This window comes from Dipodomys ordii, unplaced genomic scaffold (assembly GCF_000151885.1).
Source record: "Dipodomys ordii isolate 6190 unplaced genomic scaffold, Dord_2.0 Scaffold67, whole genome shotgun sequence".
Taxonomy (NCBI): domain Eukaryota; kingdom Metazoa; phylum Chordata; class Mammalia; order Rodentia; family Heteromyidae; genus Dipodomys; species Dipodomys ordii.
In genome coordinates, this window is record NW_012267283.1 from 9,185,200 (window position 1) to 9,210,724 (window position 25,525).

The following is a 25,525-nucleotide window of genomic DNA, read 5'->3' on the forward strand; positions in this document are numbered from 1 at the left end:
GGCTTCGGATCTCAGCCTTCTGATCAGCTAGGACTACAGGCATGAGCCACTGGCACCCAGATACAGGAGACACTGAAGTACAGCTCAATCTCTATTTCTAACTATATTGCTAATGGATCCTTAAAGATCCCAGTGCTGATCCAGTATAATGGCAGTGACATGCATCACCCTTAGGTAGCGCCATGAGCTCAATAAGGGAAGGGCCTTTCTTAATGAGGCTATAGAAGAAAAACCAGGACAATCACCAACTCACTAGTAAGAATTAGGCAGAAGGACTGAGGGTCGGCAAAATCAGGAGCTCAGTTGGGAAAGTGGCACCTTTTAAAAAACACATACACAGTGTGACTATAAAATTACAAGACTTTTCTTTAATAAAACAAATGTAACAGAAGGTAGAAATCTAAATGAACATTAAACCCTCAAAGTTATTACAGTCTTAGTTCCAACGAAACTACCATGGTTGGAGACCTTACTTGGAATTTCTCTTTGGGGGAAAAGGCCTTAAAAAGGCAGTTTTATAAGCTACTTTAGAAAATATCTTTCCAGAAAATCCACACTCTAGAGGATGGCCCTGAAGAAGTGACGTAACAAGGGGTCACAGCTCTCTCGGAGATTCCCCAAAGGCCTCCAGCAAGTTTTGAGAGTAATCAATGGCTCCTCCCCTACAGAGACATGTGGCCACCAGGACAGCCATTTTCAATGGGAGGGCATTAATTCGGATAGAAAATGACTACTTAGAAAGAAAAAACAAAATCAGCCACACTCCTTTATAGTCACACTTGCATTTGATTTAAAAAAAAAACAAAACAACAACCAAAAACCCTACAACACACTCGCACATGGTTCTTACATGAATTTTAACATTACATTCAGAATTATAGCACTCGTAGTGATAATTTTCAGAAGACTCTAACAGCTTCTTTACCCTTTGAGGGGTACATAGGGTGCGGCTGTTCTACCTGAATGTATTCTTAAATAAGTGACTACTACCACTCTAAATTTTCCTAGTTGTAGCTCCGTTACAAGTTACTGACCGGAAGTTCATCTTCCAGACTTTCATTTCCAACACAGATTAATTACAAGGGAGTCACTCCCAAAAGTCTTAGGGTGAATTGGGAAAGGGCCGGTTAAATGAAGAAACAGGCCATTCCTTGGTAAAAGTTTGTAGCTTTCTTTCCCAATACATCTTCTTTTTATTGAGAACTTCCATTTTTATCCTGTGCTCCTCCTCTGCCATCTCACACTCCCGCTCTATCTGTTGGATTTTGGCCACATGCACCTCATTCATTTGTATCAGCTGCAGTTGTAAGATGGACATTTGTTGATGGTGTTCTTCCTCATGCATCTTTTTTAAAGCACCTTCCTGAGAGGCTTTGCTCCTGTAGTTTTTATTGGCTGTTATTCTGACAGCTGAACACGAGGGTTCAGGTTGAGAGGTCCCCTCACATACTGGAAAATGTATGAACTCTTTCTCATCATCGCACAGTTCTCTATTTGAAACAGCAAATGATTCTGAAAAACAGTAGCAGAAAAAAATATGTTCAAGGATTTTACAGGCAGTGAAAAGAAGTCAATCCTATTTCAAACCATAGGGCCCCTCATTGTAGGATGGATCTCAAATAATGTCGGTATTAATTAGTCAGTACCCTGGCCACCCCTTACTTAAACAACAACAACAACAACCCCACAAACTCAAAAGCAATGGTCCCTTAAGAAATCATGATTAAGTATTTTATTATGCCATTTCTACAATGGAAAAATATGAGAACTATGGTCAGAGAACTCATGTGCTTGAAGAATTGGAGACCTTGCGAAATTGGTACAAATTTTAAGACTCTTAGGAGGAGACCACAGTATGAGGCCAACCCGTGGATCTCCAGATGAAGTCCTCAGACTGATCACCTTGCTAGTTCCTTACTCAGACGGGGACACTTCTGGCCAGTCTCTCCAGAAGCGTCGTGCTGACTGCTGTTCACAGGTGTTACTCCTGATAGACGTAAGTGGTCCTTCTTGCAAGTGAGTCTGCGTTCCTGGGCTTCACTCTCTCCCATGACTCTTCGGCCACCTGTATGTGGGGGTAACTCCCAGCACAGGTGGGGTCAATTGTTCAGATCCCAAAGACATCCGTTAATATTCCCCTAATTTCATCTCTTCCTGGCATTTTGTCAAACTTTGACATTTCTTTCCTCCACAGGCTTCTGAGCCATCAATTTCTCCTAAGGATTTCCTGTCTGACTGATCCTCTTAAAGGTCTGGGAATCTTGCTCCGGCCCTTTATTCTATTTTCCTACTCTGGAGGTTTCCATCTCTGACCTATGTCTCACAGTCTCAGTCTGACCTTTTTTCGTTTTCACTTTAGTCTTCAAAATACCCTTTAGACTTACCAAACACTGCTCACATTCTTTAAAAAGATGCACATATTTTGGTAATCCTATGTCTCATTATCTCCTCAGCTTAAAGTTGGACTAGTCATTTGTCATCCCTCACTTCAGTCTCCATTTTCAACCTTCCCACTAACTCCTACATGTTCAGGACCACTGCTGCTTGTTTTATTGCTCGTTCTCTACTACAGCACTCAACACATGTTAGTATTATTTGGGGATTTCTTAGTCATGGGTACAAATTACTTTTCTTAATACATGGGGATGGCTAGTAATACTGGATAAATCCTTGACTACAAAGGGTAAAAAACATATAGATACAAAAGGATTCCACTTTTGTTACATGTCATGTTGGCATTGGCATTTTTACAGGGCTATGACATTAGTGTCAATTAGAGAATTTCAATAAGGAAAGCACTAACTACTAACCCGTGGAGTCTTCTAGCTGTGACTCCAAGGCTTTCTTGAGACCCTTTCTATTTCAGATAATGAGAATCTTCTCCTCAGAGAAAAGTAATATCAATTTATTAACCAAGTTGATTACATTATTATGTCCACTCCATTATTCTGGAAGATGGGATGCTGGGAATGTTAATGACTACTAGGGGAAACCTAATTTGTAATACTCTGTTACTAAAAGGAAATGGCTACTGTTTAGATCACTTCACTCCAAGGGGTAAGGTAACAACCATAACTAGTTCCTAATTAAGATCAAAGAAAAGGTTTAAATTTTCTTTTTGCTTTTGGAAGAGAAGGTTTATACCAAAAGAACAAAACTTGGGGCTGGGAAGGTGGCTCAGTGGTAGAGCGCTTGCCTTGCATGCATGAGGCCCTGGGTTTAATTCCTCAGCACCACATAAGTAGAAAAAAAGGCAGAAGTGGCGCTGTGGCTCAAGTGGTAGAGTGCTAGCCTTGAGCTGAAGAGCTGAGGGACAGCGTCCAGGCCCAGAGTTCAGGCCCACAACTGGAACTAAAAAAACAAAACAAGACAAGACAAAAGAACAAAACTTCTGTATTATCTAGAGACAATGAAAATGTGTCCCTAGTACACTCCCTACTAACTCTTAACAGCTCAGGCCTCAATCCAATGTTCGTCCTTCATGTTCTTACTGTCCCCTGGGCCCACCTCTGGCAGAGCACTTATTAAAAATCAGGTGGTTTAAATATGTCCCCCTTTAAGTCTTTGAATTCTTTGGAGACAAAGACCGCACGTTACTCACTCTTATGAAGAATTCAGCAGAAAGCCTGGCACAGTGCTGGGTGATAGGAAATGGGAGTGGGGTCAACTGATTCCAGGGGTTCCCACCCCGTCCATCTGGCACAATTATGGAGAGGACAGTGCTCTCTGATGGGTGAGCAAGGCAGAGAACAAAGGCAATGGGAAAGGGTTTCTACCGGGGACAGATGTGCCCTTGGATGTGAGCATCCACCACCGAGAGCATTACCTCACTCGTTTCCTTTCTAGTCCTACATCTGAAAATGTTTTATCTGAAGCATGGACACATTAGATGCATTCTGATCCCTCTAACCCTACTCTCAATGTGCTTTGATTTCATTCTAGGGTACACTTCTGGATCCTCCTTGGGGTCTTTAAAGTCCATCCCTTAACAAGGCTGCTGCGTTACCAATTTCTAAAAGTTTGCTTTTATCTCAAATTCTAGGCTTGGCTGGGAAGGTGGCTCAGTGGTAGAGGGCTTTAGGGACATGGCAATGATGATGAGGCTAATGATGATGATTATGGCAACCATCTTTTTCTGAGCAGCAAACCAGGTACTAGTACTTTACAACCTTTCCCTGTCTAGACCTTATAACAACTGTCTAAAGAGGTATTATTATAGAAAACATATAATATCCAAGGCTCTTTGGCTAGTTAAAAGAACCAGGATTTCAAACAAGGTCACTAGGATACCAAAATCCAAGCTTAACCAATCCAACTTAGCCTCTCATGCCTGCTTAACTGATCCAATTGTATCCACGACAAAACTGTCTATTACGAAAAATATCAGTGTATATTCAGACTTTTTTTTTGTTGTCAGTCATGGGTCTTGAACTCTGGGCCTGGACGCTGTTCCTCAGCTCTTCAGCTTAAGGCGAGTGCTCTACCACTTGAGTCACAGTGCCACTTCCAGTTTTCTGGTGGTTAATTGGAAAGTCTCACGGACTTTCCTGCCTGGGCTGGCTTTGGACTGCAATCCTCAGATCTTAGCCTCCTGAGTAGCTAAGATTACAGGCATGTGCCACTGGTGCCCGGGATATTCAGACTTTTGATCTCTACATTTCTTTCCAAACCTGAGAACATTAAGATAGTATCTATGTCTGGGAACAAAGAAACAATTACTTTAAAAATTATTCCTTTTTAAATGTGTGTTAACATACTCATTTAAAAGAAGAAAATATCCTGCCCTCTTTTTTTGGGGGGGGGGTCAGTCATGGGGTTTGAACTCTGGGCCTGGGCACTGTCCCTCAGCTCTTCAGCTCAAGGCTAGTGCTCTACCACTTAAGCCACAGCACCATTTCCAGGTTTGTTTTTTTTCTGATGGTTTATAAGAGATAAGAGTCTCACGGACTTTGCTGCCGGGCTAGCTTTGAACCCTGATTCTCAGATCTCAGCCTCCTGAGTATCTAGGATTAAGGCATGAGCGCCCAGCACTCTACCCTCTTAAAAGACTGGCAATGAAGCTGGGAAGGTGGCTCAGTGGTAGAGTGCTTGCCTTGCATGCATGAGGCCCTGGGTTCAATTCCTCAGTACCACATAAGCAGAAAAAGCTGGAAGTCGAGCTGTGGCTCAAGTGGTAGAGCACTAGCCTTGAGCTGAAGAGCTGAGGGCCAGTGCTCAGGCCCAGAGTTCAGGTCCCATGACTGACAAAAAAAAAAAAAAAAAGTCTGGCAGAAGACAGGACTTAAAACTAGGAGGCTGGTAGAGTACATAATTAATGTTCAAACAAATACTATCCCCCATGAATAGAAGCTAGGGCTCAGATAGGCAGATTATTCCCTTGGCTGGAATAGGACTAGGAACCTGCTGCAAATACACACCACATAATCTCTCTCACAAGTAAAACAAAGCCACTCCAAGGAGAAAGCAACTCAATTTTATACAAAAGAATAGAAGGCTTTCTTGGGACTGAGAACACAGCCCAGAGGGACTTCTTTCTCTTGCATGATTGGAGTAAATTTAGTATCAGCAGGAAAAGGATGGGTAGGAAACTGTGTGCAGGCCAATCTCTAGTCGTTCTCAATAGAACACAGAAAGGGCAAATGGAAAAATAAGAATGTGGTGGATACATACCATGGTAGATAGCTCTTAAAACTATGGCTCTGAAAAAAGCAAAACAAGAGATATCTGCAGCACAATCTGTGTAAGTTAAAAACAAACAAACAAAAACAAGCCAGGTGCCGGTGGCTCACACTTGTAATTCTCGCTACTCAGGAGGCTGAGATCTGAGGATCAATGTTCAAAGCCAGCCCAGGCAAGAAAGTCCATGAGACCCTATCTCCAATAAACCAGAAAACTGGAAGTGGTGCTGTGGCTCAGGTGGTAGAGTGCTAGCCTGGAGCTGAAGAGCTGAGGGACTGCGGAGGGCGAAGGCCGAGAATTCAAGACCCAGGACCAGAAAAAAAAAGGGATATAAAACACACACTGTAAGAATACTGGATCACATTAGACTGTTTGGGTACAAGAGAATGAAAGTGGGAACTGGGGATTAAAAGGGAATCACAGCTGGGTGCTGGTGGCTCATACCTATAATCTTAGCTACTTGGGGTTGAGATCTGAGGATCATAGTTCAAAGCCAGCCCCAGCAGGAAAGTCTCTGAGACTCTTTTTTTTTTTTTTTTGCTAGTCGTGGGGCCTGAACTCTGGGTCTGGGCACTGTCTCTCAGCTCTTCAGCTCAAGGCTAGCGCCCTACCACTTGAGCCTCAGCACCACTTCCAGCTTTTTCTGCGTATGTGGTGCTGAGTAATCGAACCCAGGGCTTCATGCATGCAAGGCAAGCACTCTACCACTGAGCCACCTTCCCAGCCTTCCCTGAGCCACCTTCCCAGCCCTCCCTGAGACTCTTATCTCCAATTAACCACCAGAAAACTGCAAGTGGAGTGTGGCTCAAGTGATAGAGCGCTCACCTTGAGCTGAAGAGTGCAGAGACAGTGCTCAGGCCCAGAGTTCAAGCTCCATGACAGACCAAAAAAGAATGATGCAGATGGGCCATAACTAGAGACATATTTCTCTGGACTGGAGTTCCTACCCCAAATGAATAAGAATGGATTACATAATGATAATAATGGCTTTGTATATGTACGTATGTATGCATGTGTGAGTGTGTGCGTGTAGGTCATGGGCTTGAACTCAGGGCCTAGGTGTTGTCTGTTAGTTTTTTCTGTTCAAAATGCTGGTGCTTTTTCTGCCCAAACTGGCTTCAAACTGTAATCCACAGATCTTAGCCAGCTGAGTAGCTAGGATTACAGGCGTGAGCCAACAATGCCTTGCTATTTTGGAATTTTAAAAGCAATATTTACATGATTCAATCTAGTAGAGAACTAATCATATGAAAGATAAAAAAATCCTGAGACATTAAGTGTTCCTCAAAAGCCTAGTTTCCTTAAATGCATTTGGCCTATCATTCTCCCCTCACAGTTACACCTTGGCAAATTGTGATAGCTCCCTTAGTTTAATTTCCACACCAGCTCCACCAAAATGATGAAAAATAAATGTCAAAGTCAATCAGTCAGAGAATGTATAGGGTGTAAACTGGTTTAATATATTTGTGGGGTGAATATTATATTTTCTTTTCAATATGTTCCCAAGTATTTTTCTTAAACTTTAATAAGACTCCTGTGCTCAAATACAACTGTACTTTTTTTTTCCTTGGGGGTGGGGGGTGGGTGGGGTGCCTGTCCTGGAGTTTGAACTCAGAGCCAAGGCACTGTCCTTGAGCTTTGTTGCTCAAAGCTAGCATTCTACCACCTGAGACACAGTTCCACTTTCAACTTTTTCTTTCCTTTTCTTTCTTTCTTCCTGTCTTCCTTCCTTCCTTCCTTTCTTTTCTCTCTTTTGTTTTTTTGTTTTTGTTTTGGTGCTCAACTGGAGATAAATGTCTCATGAATGCCCTTGCCTGGGCTTGCTTCCAACCACAATCCTCAGATCTCAGCTTCCTGAGTAACTAGGATTACAGGTATGAGACACCTCACAACTATACATTTTGAGAAAGGCACTGCCAAAGTTTAGGAGGCCCACTAGATAGTGACAAAGATGACAGTGATACCATCTCACACCAAAATGTAGTTGGAGGGAATCCTCTAGTGAAATACTACTAGGCTTTGTTCCAGCTTAACTTTTTTTCTTATTCCAATCCTGGAGTTTAAACTCAGGGCTTGGGCGCTGTCCCTGAGTCACAGCTCCACTTCTGGCTTTTCTTAGTAGTTTTTGTTGGAGGCAAGAATCTTAGAGACTTTCCTGACCAAGCTGGCTTCAAACCATAATCCTCAGATCTCAGCCTTCTGAGTAGCTAAGATTACAGGTGTGAGCCACTGGTATGGGCCCAGCTTAACATTTATCAAACTCCATCAAGGGCTGGGAAGGTGGCTCAGTGGTAGAGCGCTTGCCTTGCATGCTCAAGGCCCTGGGTTCGATTCCTCAGCACCACATAAGCAAAAAGAAAAAAGCCGGAAGTGGAGCTGTGGCTCAAGTGGTAGAGCGCTAGCCTTGAGCTGAAGAGCTGAGGGACAGTGCCCAGACCCAGAGTTCAGGCCCCACGACTGGACCAAAAAAAAAAAAAAAACCCTCCATCAAATCTTTGGAATCTAGTTCTCTCAACAGGCACCTTGGAAGGTGTCAGAATAATAGTGTTGAATAAAAATTGATTATAAGCTACCTAAGTGATTTTGGATGTTCTCATAGCCACATTAGAAAGAAAATAAGGTCTGGGTGCTGGTGGCTCACTCCTGCAATTCTAGTTTATCAGGAGATTGAGATCTGAGAATAGCTGTTTAAAGTGAGCCCAGGCAGGAAAGTCTGTGAGCCTCTTTATTGCCAATTAACTACCAGAAAACCAGAAATGGCACTGTGGCTCAAAGTGGTAGAGCATTACTCTTGAGCAAAAAGCTCAGAGATAAGAGCCCAGGCCCTGAGAGAGAGAAAGCAATGAGTGTAAGCAATGTAAAAAGTAGAAATGAAATATTTTACTTTTTTTTTTTTTGTCGGTTGTGGGGCTTGAACTCTGGGCCTGGGCGCTGTCCCTCAGCTCTTCAGCTCAAGGCGAGCGCTCAACCGCTTGCGCCACAGCGCCACTTCCAGTTTTCTAGTGGTTTACTAGAGATAAGAGTCTCATAGACTTTCCTGCACGAGCTGTCTTTGAACCGTGATCCTCAGAGCTCAGCCTTCTGAGTGGCTAGGATTACAGGCGTGATCTACCGATTCCCGGCATATTTTACATTCTTGTTTGTGGTATCAAATCTTCAAAATGTGGGATGTACATTTTTAGTTAGTCTTAATTTGGTCTGCCCACATTTCAAGTGCTTATTACCCTCATGTGGCTTGTGGCTGCCGTACATTAAAGAGACAAAAGTAAAACAAATATACACACAAAGTCCATGTGTCTGAATACACACAAGATAATGAGGGCCATAAATGCCCTGCCTGCATCTCTGTCTGTTTTCTTTTTGTAAGTAAGTAAATGGAAATATCTAGTGAGTAAAACAACCTAAAACCATTGTTTTTCTTTGTTGCAGGTTCTGGGGCTTGAACTAAGGACATGGGCCCTGAGATTTTTTTGCTCAAGGCTAGTACTCTACCACTTCAGTCACAGATCTACTTCCGCCCTCAAAGCTTTTTTATTGTAGGGAGTGTTACAACACCTTAACTACTAATATTAACTGATTACTCTGAGCATATATTCCCAAATGAGCAAGTACCAGAGTTCCCTGCTCTCTAGGTGTGACAGAAAAACACAAGCAGCAGTATCCAGTGGTACTTAATAAGCACCAGCAAGCTCACGCATGTAATCCTAGCTACTCAGGAGGCTGAGATCTGAGGATCACAGTTCAAAGCCAGCCCGGGCAGGAAAGTCTGTGAGACTCTTATCTCCAATAAACTACTAGAAAACCGGAAGTGGTGCTGTGGCTTAAGCAGTAGAGTGCTCGCCTTGAGCTGAAGAGCTAAGGGACAGCACCCAGGCCCAGAGTTCAAGCCCACAACCCACCAAAAAAAAAAAAAAAAAGGCACCAGCGAAAGGGAGGTCTCCCATGTCACCTATGCACAGACATCCAGTTTAAAATACATCCCTTTTGCAAGTAAGTCCTTAGTAAATGTCACTACAGGAAGGTCAGCAAAAATCTGTATTTATTCCCTTCCTGAAATTTATGCACTGTGTTTATAAGTGAATTACATCATTTCTTTCAAAATAAAAAAAAAACGAGGGGGATGAACTTTCTAGATCCTACCTCAGCTTTTGAATATGTGGAAATAAGATTGCCACCTAAGAATAACCCTTGGAAATCAACACAGGGTAACCCAGGATTCAAGTGAGCAAAATGAGCTACATGCAGTTCATGTCAGCATTGCCCTCAGCGAACAGCCATATGAAAAGAGCTCTCTGCTCAGCCAGTCCTTTCCTCCCTCTGCACCAGTCCCTATACTGCCACCTGGAGACTGAATGGCTCAGAGGCTAGCAAGATGGAGCAGAATTACTTGGTTGAAGCTATAAGCCTCTCCAAAGCAAGAACACTGTCATTTAGCAGTGGGGCCCAAGGCTACTGCCAGGAATTAACCTGGCTTGGGAACCCAAGAATTAAAACCCAGAAATAAAAAGCTTCCAGAGTAGGAACTAATGCCTAAGTTTTAGGACATTAACCACATTGGCTACTCAACTGGGTTCCTGGACTTAACTTCAGTCAAATGACCAGCAAGGAAACTTTTGATACTAATTGAGCTCTCCAGGAATTTAAAAAAAGGTGCTAATCAAAAGCATACAGTTGGATCACTTGGTAATTATCTTTCTCATTCTACAGAGAGAACATTCTTGGTTCCAGACAGTTTCTTGTGACTTTTAATTAACAGAAGCCAATCCCTCAGAGCTCAGTCTACTCTGGGGATAAGTAAATTTCCCATCCTAAAAATAAGAACCAGATTTTCCTAGACATGTGCTTGCGGGGCCCTCAGAGCAACGGACAAGCAATCACGAAGGCTAGCTGTCCAGAACCTTCCTCTACTCAAGGTGACCCTTTCCCTACTGCAATGAACATTTACTGGCCACTTCCTATCCTAAAAAAGTAGGAATTATTAGAAATTTATTGCTATGCATTTCTACCCTTCCCTTCTCTGGAGACATTTTAATACCCCTTTAATGCCTATCTTTTGAAGCTACAACAAGCTATCCCTGCGCTTTGATGACATGGTAGTCTTCTTCTTCCATGGGATTGTGTGACATATTTAGCTCCCTCCCTTCAATGGACATATAAAAAAAATATTTTCTCTAGAATTCCTCTAAATCACTACAATACCACAAAACAAACTTTAGATCACAATTATTGGTATCAGTAGAGATACTGGCTTTTAATCTTGGTGAATAGTAACTAGGTGTTTTTGCTAATTGGGTTAGGTAAGGTTTGAACTCAGAGCTGCTTGAGCCATGCAATCAATCAATGTTCTGCTATATTCGTTTCTGAGTTTGAACTCAGGAACTTGAGTTTGCCCAGCTTATTTGCCTTACCACTTGGTGCCCTACCACCTGAGCCACACTAACAGCCTGTCCTTTTGTGGTTATTTTTGGAGAAGGAATCTCATGGATTTATCTGCCTACGCTGGCTTTGAACCTTGATCCTATGGATCTCAGCCTCCTGATTAGCCAGGCATGAATCACTATGCCAGACTGTACCTTTTTGTTTTTAAATTTGAAATAGTTTACTCTTTTAAAGTGGACTTGGAGTGACTAAATACTATGCTTTGCACATGAGCAGTCTTCAAAAGAATTTTAAAATGAAAAGACCAAGTGAATGAATATAAATCCTCATCAACTTCTCTTTAATGTATTTCAAATTAGGTTGAGGTAAGCAACTGAAGTACCTCATTAATAACCATCCAATAAATACAGTTTCTTAATATAATCCTACAAACAGTAATAGTCTCTACAAAGTCAAGTTTCCTAGGCTCATACCTGCAATCCTAGCTAAGGAGATTGAAATATGAGGATCATGGTTAGAAGGCAGCCCAGGTACGAAAATCTGGGAGACTCTTATCTCCAATTACAACCAACTACCAAAGAAAGCCAGCAGTGGAGCGATGGCTCAAGTGGTAGAGTGTAACCTTGAGCAGAAAAGCTCAGGGACAGTGCCCAGGCCCTGAGTTCAAGCCCCAGGATAGGGCACCAAAAATAAATAAAAGGAAGAAAAGGGAAGAAAAGGGAAGAAAAAGGAAGGAAGGAAGGAAAGAAGGAAGGAAGGAAAGAGGGGGGAGGGAGGGAGGGAAGCAGGCAGGGAAGGAAGGATGGGAGGAAATAAAAAGAGAAACAAAGTCAAGTTTTATGTTAAAGTTTGTTTTTTTCCTTCCAAATGAAAGATTTTTAAACACTAAAATAGTATGCAAATCGTCACCAGGAGCAGGTACCTTGGGCTGGGGCGTCAGGGTGGTACTCCGGCTCCTCCTCAGGAGGGCTCTGTAGGAAGTAGAGTTGCTCAGGCAGCATGGTGCTGATCTTCTCCTTCCCCAGGACGTGGCTGCTGAGCAGTGGGCTCACACTCCGCTTCACTTTCTCTCTCCTTTCATGAGCCATAATTTTTTTGGTCCTAGCCTTGATGTTCTCCCAGCACTTCTTTAGCTGTTTGAAATCCCGCAGGGAAACGCTTGGCTGGGAGTTGTATTCATGGGCAAGCGCCTGCCAGGTACGTTGTTTGAGGGCAATAGTTCGGGCATCGCTTTTCTTACACTCCAGCACATATTTGTACTTTTCTACTAAAGCAAGCAAGATGCTCTTTTCCAACTCCGAGAAGTATTTGGCAGGCTTTATAATTTCGTTGTTTTGCATTTTCCACTATATTTCTCTGGGTAGTTAGCTATCCTGAAAAAGGAAGTTTGAGACAAGAATTACCAACTCTAGCAAGAAAAATGTCAGACATCACTTAAGCATAAGCCTTAACTGGGCAGCTTCCTTGTTTCAGAGAAGATGAGTACAGCTGTGTGCCCCTGGTGGTTCACTCCTATAATCCTAACTACTTAGGAGGCTGATTTTGGAAGATTTAAGAAGCAAAGCTAGCTTGGGAGGAAAGTCCATGAGACTCTTATCTACAATTAACTACCAAAAAGAAGTAGAGGTAGGGGCTGGGAAGATGGCTCAGTGGTAGAGCGCGTGCCTTGCATGCCTGAGGCCCTGGGTTCGATTCCTCAGCACCACATAAACAAAAAGAAAAAAGCCGGAAGTGGTGCTGTGGTTCAAGTGGTAGAGCGCTAGCCTTGAGCTGAAGAGCTGAGGGACAGCGCCCAGACCCAGAGTTCAGGCCCCACAACCGGACCCAAAAAAAAAAAAAAAAGAAGTAGAGGTATGGCTCAGGTGGTAGAATACCAGACTTGAAAGAAAAAGCTAAAGGACAGCACCAAGGTGCTGAGTTCAAGCCCCAGGAGTGTCACAAGAGGAGAAGGAAGAAGAGGAAGTGGAGGAAGGGTAGGTGGGGGGGGGAGGGGAGATGAGTAGGGAGAGGAAGAGGAAGAGGAGGGGGAGGAAGAGTTAGGAGAAAAACAACAACAACAACATTCTTTTCCATAATGTTGAATTCTGACATTCACAACTTTACTAGTAGTCTTGATCATATTGTGAATATCTGGTACATAACAGCTACCTGCAACTCTATTTTCCTGATTTATTTTTCTGCTAAGTGTTAGGGAACTGGCTATTCCTTTACGTCTAGATTTTGAACCAAATAGCTCTCTCGAGTTTTTGTCACAGATGAAGACAAGAGAAGCCACTGTATAATCAAACAGAACAGATGAGGCAAATAGTACCAGGATTTCAGGATCACGAGGAAATTACTCCAAAAGATCTGACATTTCCATCATTATAGGTGTGACCTTAGGTCATGTTCCTGGAGCAACCTCAGATTTATCTTTACAAGGAGATGTGGAACTCTGATTCCCCAGATCTAAGGGCCACTTTTAAGAGTACACAACCTTATATAAACAATTTCAATCATTTCAGAAATAAAGAAGCCTGTGGAGAGACTCTGTCCACTGTCCTCATTCACAACTGAAGGAATGGAGAACCCGAAACATAAAGTAGATTGCCCGAGATCACAAAGATAACAGAAATCTGGTATTGCTATTGATCATCTAGAACTGTCCCTTAGGCTCTTGAGCTTTGAGTGGTTCCAAACTATTCAATAATGACTCTTTATGTCTGCCTTGTCATCCTTACAGTGCTGAGTGAGCACATTTCGCACCCAGGTGCTTAGTAAAGTCAAGGCCAAGGAGTGTAGGTTTCCCATGAGAGTGACAAAATCTAGGCTCTCCCACAACACACTACCTCAGCCCCAGAATGAAGGTTAGAATGAGGTACTACTGTGGTCAGGATCTCCTCCTACCAGGCACCACTCATATTCACATAGGGAACACTCAGTGCTGGAGACAGAGATTTATTAAACATGTACTAAAAGCAGTTCAGACCCGAAACACTAGTAAACAAGAAGGCATTTATCTTCAGGCAAGGTATCCCTGCATTCCTAGCTTTCCACGTTGGTGCTTTGATCATATTTTTTTTTTTTTTGCCAGTTCTGGGGCTTGAACTCAAAGCCTGGGCACTGTCTCTGAGCTTCTTTTGCTCAAGGTTAGCACTCTACCATTTGAGCCACAGCACCCCTTCCAGCTTTTTCTGTGGTACTGAGGAATTGAACCCAGGGCTTCATGCATGCAAGGCAAGCACTCTCCCACTGTGACACATTCCCAGCCCTGATCACATTTCACTAAGGTCTCTATATGATATACGATCAGGCCACCTTCTTGTCCAAATGCCCAACATAAGTTGTCTGTTTTCATCAATACTTCTATTCCTTCTAAAAAATGGAATGTTCTCCAACTTAAATCGATTAGCCCTTGTTCTGTATAATCTCTCTTCTGAATGATCTCCAGTCCATTTTACTATAAGTTTTATAATGAAATCAGTGGGTGCGTGGAATGCTCTTCAACTACATAGCACCCTGAACAGATTCTTACCTAATTCCCCCACCCCCAACTCCTTGGCCAGATGAGCTACCATTATGTCCACTTTCCCCATGCCCCCCACTCTTTAAGAATCACTGATCTATGGGGCTGGGAAGGTGGCCCAGTGGTAGAGTGCTTGCCTTGAATGCATGAGGCCCTGGGTTCAATTCCTTAGCACCACATAAGCAGAAAAGGCCAGAAATGGTGCTGTGGTAGAACGCTCACCTTGAGCTGAAGAGCTGAGGGACAGCGCCCAGGCCCAGAGTTCAAGCCGTACGACTGACCAAAAAAAAAAAAAAGAATCACTGATCCTAGCTGGGTACCAGTGGCTCACACCTGTAATCCTAGCTGCTCTGGAAGCTAAAATCTGAACAACAAAGTCTGTAAGACTCTTATATCCAATTAACTACACACACACCAAAAAAGCTGGAAGTGGAGCTGTGGCTCAAGTGGTAGAGCACTAGCCTTGAGCAAAAAACAGCTTAGGGATAGCAATCAAGCCTTGAGTTCAAACTCTATGATTACAGTAGCACCAAAAGAAAAAGGAAAACAAAAAATAAAAGTTAAACAACAAACAACACTGATTTAATGACAGCTCTCATTCACAAACAAAAAGGGGTTGATCCTACTTTTGTTTATAAATAGCATTACATATAATGCTATTTTACACATATTCTATGTATATATACTTTTACACACACACACACTGAGCTTCTCGTACTTAAGGCTAATGCTCTACCATTTGAGCCACAGTGCCACTTCCAGCTTTTTCTGAGTAGGTTTTGGAGTTGAGTCCCATGGACTTTTCTGCCTGGGCTGCCTTTGAACTACTTTCCTCAGATCTCAGCCTCCTGAGTAGCTAAGATTACAGGCATAAACCACCAGCACCTGGCTCTAAATCTTTTTCTATCTTATTTCTTCAAAAGCTATTCCTAGAAAATGGATAGCTGCCACAAAAGATGAAACATTCCAGAGTTCTGAGACATCAGCACCTTATCCTTGTAAAATGCTGTACCAATTTACATTCCTACTAACAGCTGCTACTACATTACATTGCTACTAACATGCCTGCTTCCCTTCTTCATTTACTCTTGCTGTTAATACACTAAAAAAAATTCTTCAGCAACTGTAGAGATAAAAAAAAAAGTCATTTCATCATTTAACAACATATGAATTCCAGATCTCAGGCAAATAAACCACACTCTGACAATGTTCAGTCCTTAGGATTCTTGGAAATGAAATAACACAAAATTCATGCCACACAATTTAATACTTCTTCATATGCATGGTACTGCCACATGCTGCTAGGTGGTGGTGGACTTCAGGGGAGTCTAAAGAATTTTTCCGTAAAAGTGGCCAGTTGAGCAATGACAATAGCTGATAATCGCACTTCTTGGGGGTTAGGCACTATACCAGATGCTTTATGTGCACTATATTATTTAATCTTCCCAAAAATAGCCCTTAAGAGCACTGTTTGTAACACTCAAGATATTTCTGTTAAGGAAATTTTTAAGTGCCAGAAGAAATTATACAACTGCTTTCAAAAGCAAATACTTGGAATTACCAACACCTGGGGACCATTAATAGCCTATTAACCAAACTGTTATTTAATCACTAGTTAAGTAAATCCAGACTTACCAATTTACTTTGCTTAATTTTGTAGAACAGCAGGCCTCCCTGGGCCATGTGGTTGGGTTCTGCAGAGCTGTAAAGGGATTCTAGTATAAAACAATATACTCCAAAGACTTCTTATGGATTTTCAGCTAAGTAGTTTATTTCTACTAATGAATTATTCCCATTTCCTAGACTAGAAAACTGAGGCTTAGGAATTTACCTTGGTAATACAGATAATTAGTGGCAAAGACCCTAGGTTTCAAACCCAGTTCTGACTGCCAAGCCCTTGCTCTTCTACTCTGCTTGTACTTTTATTTAGATGGAGTGACAGCCTCTAATAAGCAATCCGCAATCCAGATGTCAGTTGGTAAAGGTCCAAGGGTAGAACCAATTAAGGGAGCTGTCCCTGCCCACCTCTACTGGTTGACTCTGTCCCTTCTTTCCTTCCCCTCTGTCCATTCTCCTTGCTTCCATCACCGCCCATCTCTCTCAACCAAAGACCCTGTCCTCCCCCACCTCCCTCAGATATCTCATTTATTATAATCAGAGTTCTAAAACAAATTGCTGATGTGGATCTGGAAAAAAAATAAAAAGCATGGTATGACTGGAAAGTAACTGTAAAGAGCATATAGAGCTATTTTTTGTTTTCCTTCCAGTCCTGGGGTTTGAACTTAAGTCCTGGCCACTGTCCCTGAGCACTTTTGCTAAAGGCTAGCACTCTCACTTGAGCCAGTTTCACTTCTAGCTTTTTATGGTAATTGAAGAGAAAAGTCTCACCAACTTTCCTACCCAGACTGGCTTTGAGCTGCAATCCTCCAATCTTAGACTCCTGAGTAGCTAGGATCTGTAATACTATCATAAGCCACCAGTGCCCAGAGATACAGTGCTTTTTAAAGTGGTCCACGCTCCAGGAAGATGCTAGAATTTTGCAAAAGCACCATACAGTCCTTAGTACATAAACACGTCAACGGACATGTCCCTAGGAAAGTATCTCACTGGAAACTTTGAGGCTAGAAAGCATATTCTAGCCTAAAGCTAAAAAATGTCCTTAATTGGTTACAGATGACAACAAGATGCATCAGCTTTTATTACAGATGGACTGGCCTTCCCTACCTTCTACTCTGCTAAAGTAGTGATCCCCTTTTGTGCCTTCTATTCTAATAGAAAACATACTGCATATTCCAATCATGGTTGTGGTCCAACAAGCAGCCCAGTAACCTCATAAAAGTGGCCCTCAATAAGCATTTAATAAATGTATATATCTTTATGCAGGTGTAAAACTGCCTACCATGCACAGAGTATCATACACAACAGAACAGTACACTAACGGCTGCATTAAAGTACAAATGATAAAAAAAAAAAAATAGCAAGCCGGGCGCTGGTGGCTCACGCCTGTAATCCTAGCTACTCAGGAGGCTGAGATCTGAGGATCGCGGTTCAAAGCCAGCCCGGGCAGGAAAGACCGTGAGACTCCTATCTCCAATAAACCACCAGAAAACCGGAAGTGGCGCTGTAGCTCAAGTGGTAGAACGCTCGCCTTGAGCTGAAGAGCTGAAGGACAGCGCCCAGGCCCAGAGTTCAAGCCCCACGACCGACAAAAAAAAAAAAAAAGCAAAAGTGAAAAGCAATAAAAGTTCCCCTTGTATATGACAAAGACCCACAGACAGATCTAAATAAAAGCACAATTCTAATATCATTTTAAAAAAGAGAAAATGATTAGGATAATTCCCCAAGAGCACTAACATTAACTGAACTACCAGAAGAGAGTAATAGGTATATTTAATATACACCTTAAAACAAAAAATCCCTGGGCTATTTGTGTGCTCATAAAATTCAAATACTGAAGCAAAAAAATTGAAGCCCTGAGCTCTAATGTGATTATATTTGGGGACTGGATATTTGAGGAATTAAGGCCAAATGAAGTCTTATACAAGTAAGAGGCCTTGGCCCAACAGAATTATTGCTGGGAGTTGTGGAAGAAAAGACATCATAAAATTCACTCTCTGCCTTCCTCTTTACCATCTGAAGAAACCATGCGATTACTCACTAAGCTGGCAACTACCCACAAACCAGGTCAGAGGCCTAAGAAAGAAACTGACCTTGTTACACCACTTTGATCTTGGACTTCTCAGCCTTTGAAAACTAGGAGACACAAATTCCTGTTGTTTTAGCTACTCAATCCATGATATGGTGCTATGGCAGCTGGAGAAGACTAATCTTCCAATTAATAATGTTTAAGTCTGCTAAGGGTGGAACTAAGTGGTAAAAGTTTCAGCAAAGGCTAGAGAAACTGGACAAAGACTTTGTACCTAGTGCCTTTGAAGTTAATGCTAAGAAGCAGCATCATAATGAAAGCACTGTAGCACTGAAATCTTGGACAGAGGTCAGGACAGTAATGAACTGGGGCTCCTTAAAGTTCTCTGGATGAAGAAAAACTAGACTGGCATCCTGATGTCAATACTCACTTATAGCTGTATATTTTGGGCGAGTCAGTAAATGCCCCCAATCTCTCTTTTCTCTGGCATAACAGTTCTACAATGTGAGTAAAAAAACAAGCAGACCAGCGCTTCAATGAACTGCAGTTCTTCCTTGACATCTTACCAATATCAAACTGCTTCCAAAAGTAGAATCATAGACTATATACAATGTAGATCCAAATATATCTTTAATGGGTTTTTACTTCACATTCAGACAACTCAACAGGTATGGAATGCACTCCTTCCCAAGTCTGAGCAAGCTCTACACGGTATGGGGGGATACAAAGACAAGCCTGATAGCCTAGAAAGAGTCACCACAGGAATCAACCGCCAACTGAGGTGAGAGGCCTGCTGGAATGGACACCATGACAGAGGACCACGTACGTTAGGCGTTCAGGGGAAGGAAAAGGTAGATCTGTCTTCTTTGTCAACAAGAGGACATACGTGCAGGATCTTTAAGAATGCATAGGGCATGAACAGACAGCTGAAGAAGATGGTGCAGGTATACAATGGGCAAGAAAAACAGCCTGCACTCGGAGGGAGACAATGTTCATCGAAAGGCAGAAGTACATACCAAGGACAGTTTCAAAGGAATAAATGAGGATGTTCATGCATGTACACACTTGGGTAAGGGAGTAGAAAATAAAAGTAACAAGATGCATGAGGGCTGGCACAGAGAACCTACCCTAGGCAAGTGTCAGAGAAAAGGTGTTCCCTAAGGTGGAAAGTTCACAATTACACAAAGATGTAACACAGTGCTTGCTACTGTAGGACAATCAGCCTGGAGCCAAGGAAGTGTGCTGAACAGTGACTGACGCATGGCCTGGGAAACTGCCCCAAAATAGGAACTCCTAGAACAGGAACCTTAATTCCTGCTAGGATAGGATTAGCATTAGATGACAGTAGTATCGCAAATTAGGAGACTCAGCCCTGAGGTATACAGATACAGCAGAGGATCCAAAGGAAATGTGGCACACACTCCCCTCACGGAGGCCTGCCAAAAGACAAAAATTGTAACCTATGTTATCACCTCCTCTGTCTCCTGACTCATATCTCAAAAATAATTTACCTTTGACGCAGTCTGAATTCCAACATATTAAAACTTTAAACAAAGACCTCAGTCTTCGTTTAAACTAGAGATTAGAGAAAAACAGAGGCTTCTCAAAAGGCCTTGTAATAGAAGAGTTGCAAGTGGAAGACTGGTGGTTTGTTTTCAAGAACCCCTATCTTCCTTTCTGGAAAACTCTCATTAAGACTCCCTTTTTTCCAAGGTACCATCAAGACTTTCCCACCATTTCATCTGATAAGGCTTGGATCTTGAATGTCCCTCATGAATAAGGGGTTTGGTCCCCAGTGTGGTATTAGTGGGAGAAGGTGGAACTAAGGGCATGAACTTGGAGAGGAAAGGGAGACTCTAGCCCTTTCCTGTTCTCTTCTTTCACTTTCCTGACCATGGGCTCTGCCACAGGCTCCTGCCATGATATGCTTCCTTGCCATAGGCCCAAAGCAATAGGACCAAAGTGCTCATCAACTGAAAACTCTGAAACTGTGAGCCTGACAACCCTTTTCTCTCTATAGGCTGATTATCTAGGGTATACTAATAAAAGGCTAACATAGCATCTGAAAACTGCTCTTAACTCTGTCACCCATTTTCTGACATTAAGCAAGTCCTCTTTCCTCTCTGACAATTCCTCATCTATAAATCCCAGCTACAGTGGATGCTCTTTAAAATTCCTTCTAGTGCTGGCAGCCCATATTAGTAGTACTGTTAGTGGTTTTTTTCCTGCAATTTAACTTCCACCACTCACTCCCCAAAAGACACACATTTTCTTATTACATCTGAAGCAACTGAGTCTAATGGCTAAGCAAAGAGAAGACTCCAATGGAAGCCAATGGTCCCGGTTAGGGCTTGAACTCTTACTTTACAGCTCATAGTTAGTGCTTTACCACTTGAGCCTCACTTCACTTCTGGGTTTGTTTGGTGTTTTTTGGTTGGTTGTGGGGCTTGAACTCAGAGCCCAGGTGCTGTCCCTGAGCTCCTTTGCTTAAGACCAGCACTGTACCATAAGGCCCATAGTCAAGTTTAACTTTGTAGGTTAAGCAATGCTGAAAACAAAACAAAACAAAAAGTGGCAAAGGCAGGTAATACTATCTGTGTTCCAGAGCTCCTTGAAGACAGCTGTATACAGTAGGCACCTCATAATTACTTGTGAAATACATGGTGAAACCCACATGCTTTGTGTGTGTATGTGTCAGTCCAGGGGGCTTCATCTCAGGACCTGGGCACTATCCCAGGATTTCTTTTGCTCACCCTCTACCAACCACTTGAGCCTGAAACTGTCCAGACCTAGCTGGTTTTGAACAGCAATCCTCAGATCTCAGCCACCTGAGTAGCTAGGATTACAGGCATGAACCATGAACCACAGGCACATGCTTGTCATTTGCAATTTGAACACCTTATAACTAAATGCACTACCATCTAAAATGTCTTCTTTTTTTTTTTGGTCAGTCGTGGGGCTTGAACTCTGGGCCTGGGCGCTGTCCCTCAGCTCTTCAGCTCAAGGCGAGCACTCTACCACTTGAGCTACAGCGCCACTTCCGGTTTTCTGGTGGTTTATTGGAGATAGGAGTCTCACGGTCTCTCCTGCCCGGGCTGGCTTTGAACCGCGATCCTCAGATCTCAGCCTCCTGAGTAGCTAGGATTACAGGTGTGAGCCACCAGTGCCCGGCTCTTTTTTTTTTTTTTTGAAAGAATTTATAGCGGGGTGCTGATGGCTCACACCTGTAATCCTAGCTACTCAGGAGGCTGAGATATGAGATCAGATGATTCAAGGATTGAGGTTCAAAACTACTCAAGTCAGGGCAGTCTATGAAAGTCTTATCCTTAATTAACCACTAAAAACCACTAAGTGGAACTCACCCAAGTAGTAGAGCACTACTAGCCTTGAGCATAAAAGCTCAGGAACAGTGACCCAATCTAGAATTCAAGTCCCAGGAGAGAGAAGGGCAGAGGTGGGGGGGGGACACACACTTTATCAGAAATATCATTTTCAGACTTCTTATAAATTATGGTCCAAAAGGAAGCTGAGATTCCTTCCTTTTCTCCTTTCTTTCAGGTTAGCCTTAAACTCCTGACCCTCCTGCCTCAGCTTCCCAAGTACTAAGATTACATGCCTGACTGAGATGCTTAGTTTCCAAGATCTTTGCAACAGCTATGATGCCTTCATGATTTCATTTTGTTCTCACACACTCAGACCTAGCTACCGGGAATGGTCATTCCCTTTCTGTGGCTCCACCTTCATTTTTTGCTCTCAGATGGCTCTGCAGTCTTAAAATTAGTGCTAAACTTGCTTTCCCTATTGTGTTCCTTCCCCTTCCCTACCAACTCCAAGGGACCAAGTAATTTCAAAGTGTTGATTTTTACCATCTGTTGTCTGTGAGCAGAACCAGCCGTGTGCTTCGGGCAGAGGCCCTCCCCCTTCTTGACCTCTTCTGTCCTCCTACCCTCTAGTCCCCTTTTAAACAAGATGATGGTTCTTAAAGGTCCTGATTCCTTTCTTCACTTCCCCCTTCACAGCTCCCTTCTAAACCATTCCCTGCCCAGGCTTCCCTGAAATGCCTTTAGAATCATTAAAGCATCATAGAAAACAAGTCCGAAATGCAGAAGGTCCCTTCTGTGGGTGTTCTCATCTTCCTTAGAACATGCTCCTACACCCCGCTGCCTTCTGTTCTGACCACAAGCTCTTTTCTAGGCCAGGGTTGGGGAGAAATTGCTTCTTACTACATCACTATGAGATTCTCAGTACTGAGATCTATCCTTGAGACTTGGAGCTCCCCTTTGTGTGTAACTTTTGCCCACAGTTAAATGCTTAGATGTTCATTTAAAACAAAACAGGGGTGTCAGGAGAACCTCTCTCCCTAGTCCCATCTTCTCCCCTAACCATCAAACACACTGTTTAATGTTATGGTTATCTACCAACCACCTCTGACTGGCTTTTCCCTCTGGGCATCTCAGAAATCTCCAAGTCTCCAAAGCTTAATTAAAACCCCTAATTATTCCCTTACCAAATCTCCTAATGTCTGATTTCAGCCACATCACTGTAGCTTTTCAAAACAGAAACCTGTGTACTCCTCAACACGAACAACTAGTTAACAGACCTATCCTACATTTTTCTTCCATGTCTACTGACTTCTTTCCCATTTTCACTGCCCACGTGTGAGGTCAGTCCTGAATCTCTAAAATCGGCTCACAAACTTCCAGCCCATCTTCCACACAACCACAGAAGACATTTCCTAAAACACAGAAATCACGCCACAGCCCTGCTATATCCCCTAACATCTATCCCAAACATAAGTGATTGACAAGCCCAACCTCCTCACACAGCACACTGATCTAATCCTGATTATAGAACTGCTCCATCTCCCCCATGCGTATCTAACCACACCAAATTCATCTTACCTTTGCATCTGGTGTGTCCTGATGCTTCTGGGTGCCCAGGGCTCCCCCCCTGTGGGATGGACCCCAGGGTCCATCGGGGTCTGTTTCCATCTTGTAAGACCCAGATCCTGAGTAATTTTCTGAAGCCTTCCTCAGTGAGGCTGTTGTTTATTTCTAACAGCTTCCTTCTAGAATGAGTTGGAAGCAGCTTAAAACTTACACATGATACACCTAGATTTTTTTTTTGAAGAGAGAATATTGAGGCAGACAAGCCAGAATAAAAAGATGAAGGCTAGGAGGAGGTAATGAAGCATTTAGAAGCTTTATCACAGGCTTCATACTTGTCCCATTGAGGAGTACTGGTCATTCTTCTCTGAGCCCATTGCCAATCCTAGATGCAGGCTTGGTACCACTCCCACCCATTATTTTATTTATCTATCATTTATTTATTTATTTGCAAGTTTCTCTTTGTGGCCATCTTCCCTTCTCTGGTCTGGGAATCTCTTAAGGGAATACATAATTTCTGACTCATCGCTGCATCCCAATATGTAGATGTGACTCAGCACACAACCCATGCCTGGCAGATATTTGTTGAATGAATGTTCCCACAGATAGGGGAGAAAAAGTACAATTATTGAGCTCCTTGCTATGCATTTGGAGAGAAAAAAAGGAAATTCATAAAGTTAAGAAATGGCAGAGCAATGGATTCGAACCTCAAACTATGTCTATTTTCTCTCCATAGCAATTACTCTTTCCACTGCATCTTCTCTGATGTACTCAAATACTCTCCTGGGCTGGATGCAAAACCAAACATCATGCTCACAATACAGGCCAGCTTGAGTCCCCCGGCCCTCCATTACACTCGAGTAAGATATTGGGAGAGGTCAGGCCCTCAAAAGTAAGGTCTGCAAGGCATTCAGGCCGACTGTGTGCTGAAGTGGTCAGCTCCTCTGTCCGCCTGTGGCCTGACCTCCTGGGCCTTCACTGCTTTCCTCTTCCTTCTTCAGAGCTTTTCAATTCTCCTCATTCCAAACGGAAACACTGCACCCCCCCCCAACACACTCTACTGAATCCTATTGCTTCTCCAACCAAATAAACAACCTCCCCCACACAACAACTAAACCTTTTAGGTGTCTTATCAACTTCTGGGGGTGGTGGTGAGCGACCCCTCCCACTCCTGAAACACAATGCAAGAATTGCAAGCATCCTGAGAAGGGACAATGACACTTCAGGAGGCCTAGTTCCGGGGGCCTGCATTCCATCTGAACACTTTTGTCCTGGCCAGGGAGTAAGAAGGGACAACCAATGATCTCACTTCCGGCACCCCTCCCTCCTGCCTTGCTCTCTAAGGGAAGGAGGCTGCCCCAGGAGGGGACTGAAGACCCCCCCCCAACACACACATACACCTCCTTCAACATCTTGGATCTTCCAGCTCTCTGAGCCCTTTCTCTCCAGTCCCAAACTCTTACGGCCATCCTCAAATCTAACTCAGGAACTATGGTTTTTGAATTCACATTCGACAATTTTCCGAATAACACCTCGAAGGCCTAAGCTGACATACTGAAATGTAGACACAACCCAAGGCCCTATATTATTCAACTTCCAGTTTTAAAGGTATGAAAAAAATATATATATATACATATATCAGTATTCTCATGACCATTCTCCTAAGTACTGCAAGAGCTGTGTACTCTTAAACATTACCACCCCGAGGAAACCTTCATTCTCCAGAATCTCGGTATAGGGAAACCAAATTCTTTCACTGTTTCCCACTCCTAAATAAACATTATTTGCCATACAATGTACAGTTGTTCCCTCATAGTGCCAGTATGATAATTAATACTAATTCATGCCAACTGTTTAGGAACTCAGGCCTGGTACATTTAAAAGAGAAAGAAAGAAAAGAAGTGCTGAAAATGCAGCCAGGTCACATAGACACTTCATCTTATTCGCAGTAGTTCCAGGGGGTGGATGTTCACATCACACCCCAGGCCCCCCTCCCCATTACAGAAACAGGGGCCCACAGGCCCGAAGTGGAGGAGCGTTCCCCAAGGTCAGCGATGCGGAGCTGAGATGCTCAGCTTTCACCCCACGATCCTCCAAGGGGAGGACCCCTCCCATTACACCCCCGGACCCTGCCCGGCGCGGGGGTGGGTGGGGGGTGTCTTAATGGAGACAAGTAAGCAAAAGCGCTAAGCACAGCGCATGGCATGTGGGGGGGGGGAAACCCAAGAATGGAAGACTACCTGGATTCTTCTCAAGCGACTTCCCCACACGCACAGCAACCCCCGACCCGAGGGGTCCTAGCCACCCCCTTCCTCAGCCCCCCCACCCCACCCCGCAGCCTAGGCGCATCTGGAACCACCCCGGCCCCGCGCCCCGGGGCTTTGTACGCAGCAGGCCGGCCCCACTCACCGCGTCCCGCGCCAGGCCTGC

At 43.3% G+C, this 25,525-nt stretch overlaps 1 protein-coding gene across 2 annotated transcripts; it reads right to left on the bottom strand.

Annotated features, from left to right (window-relative positions):
* Nucleotides 1-348: 348 nt before the first annotated feature.
* Msantd3 (Myb/SANT-like DNA-binding domain containing 3) lies at nt 349-25,525 on the bottom strand. 2 transcript variants are annotated; one of them, XM_013023361.1, is made up of 4 exons: nt 25,505-25,525; nt 16,199-16,265; nt 11,981-12,431; nt 349-1,512 (listed from the first exon to the last, which is right to left on the bottom strand). In XM_013023361.1, exons 3-4 carry the CDS (start codon nt 12,396-12,398, stop codon nt 1,103-1,105), a joined length of 828 nt encoding a protein of 275 aa, XP_012878815.1. In that variant the 5' UTR covers nt 12,399-12,431; nt 16,199-16,265; nt 25,505-25,525; the 3' UTR covers nt 349-1,102. The 2 variants fall into 2 exon arrangements, with proteins under 2 accessions (XP_012878815.1, XP_012878814.1); XM_013023360.1 differs by lacking the exon at nt 25,505-25,525 and adding an exon at nt 18,274-18,344.

What these genes read in the sequence shown, in the direction of transcription:
- Msantd3 (XM_013023361.1), bottom strand. Translation starts at nt 12,398, where the DNA reads ATGCAAAACAACGAAATTATAAAGCCTGCCAAATACTTCTCGGAGTTG. An exon ending in CCCTGACGCCCCAGCCCAAG is followed by an intron (nt 1,513 to 11,980) that starts GTACCTGCTCCT and finishes ACTGTTTTTCAG; the next exon opens with AATCATTTGCTGTTTCAAAT.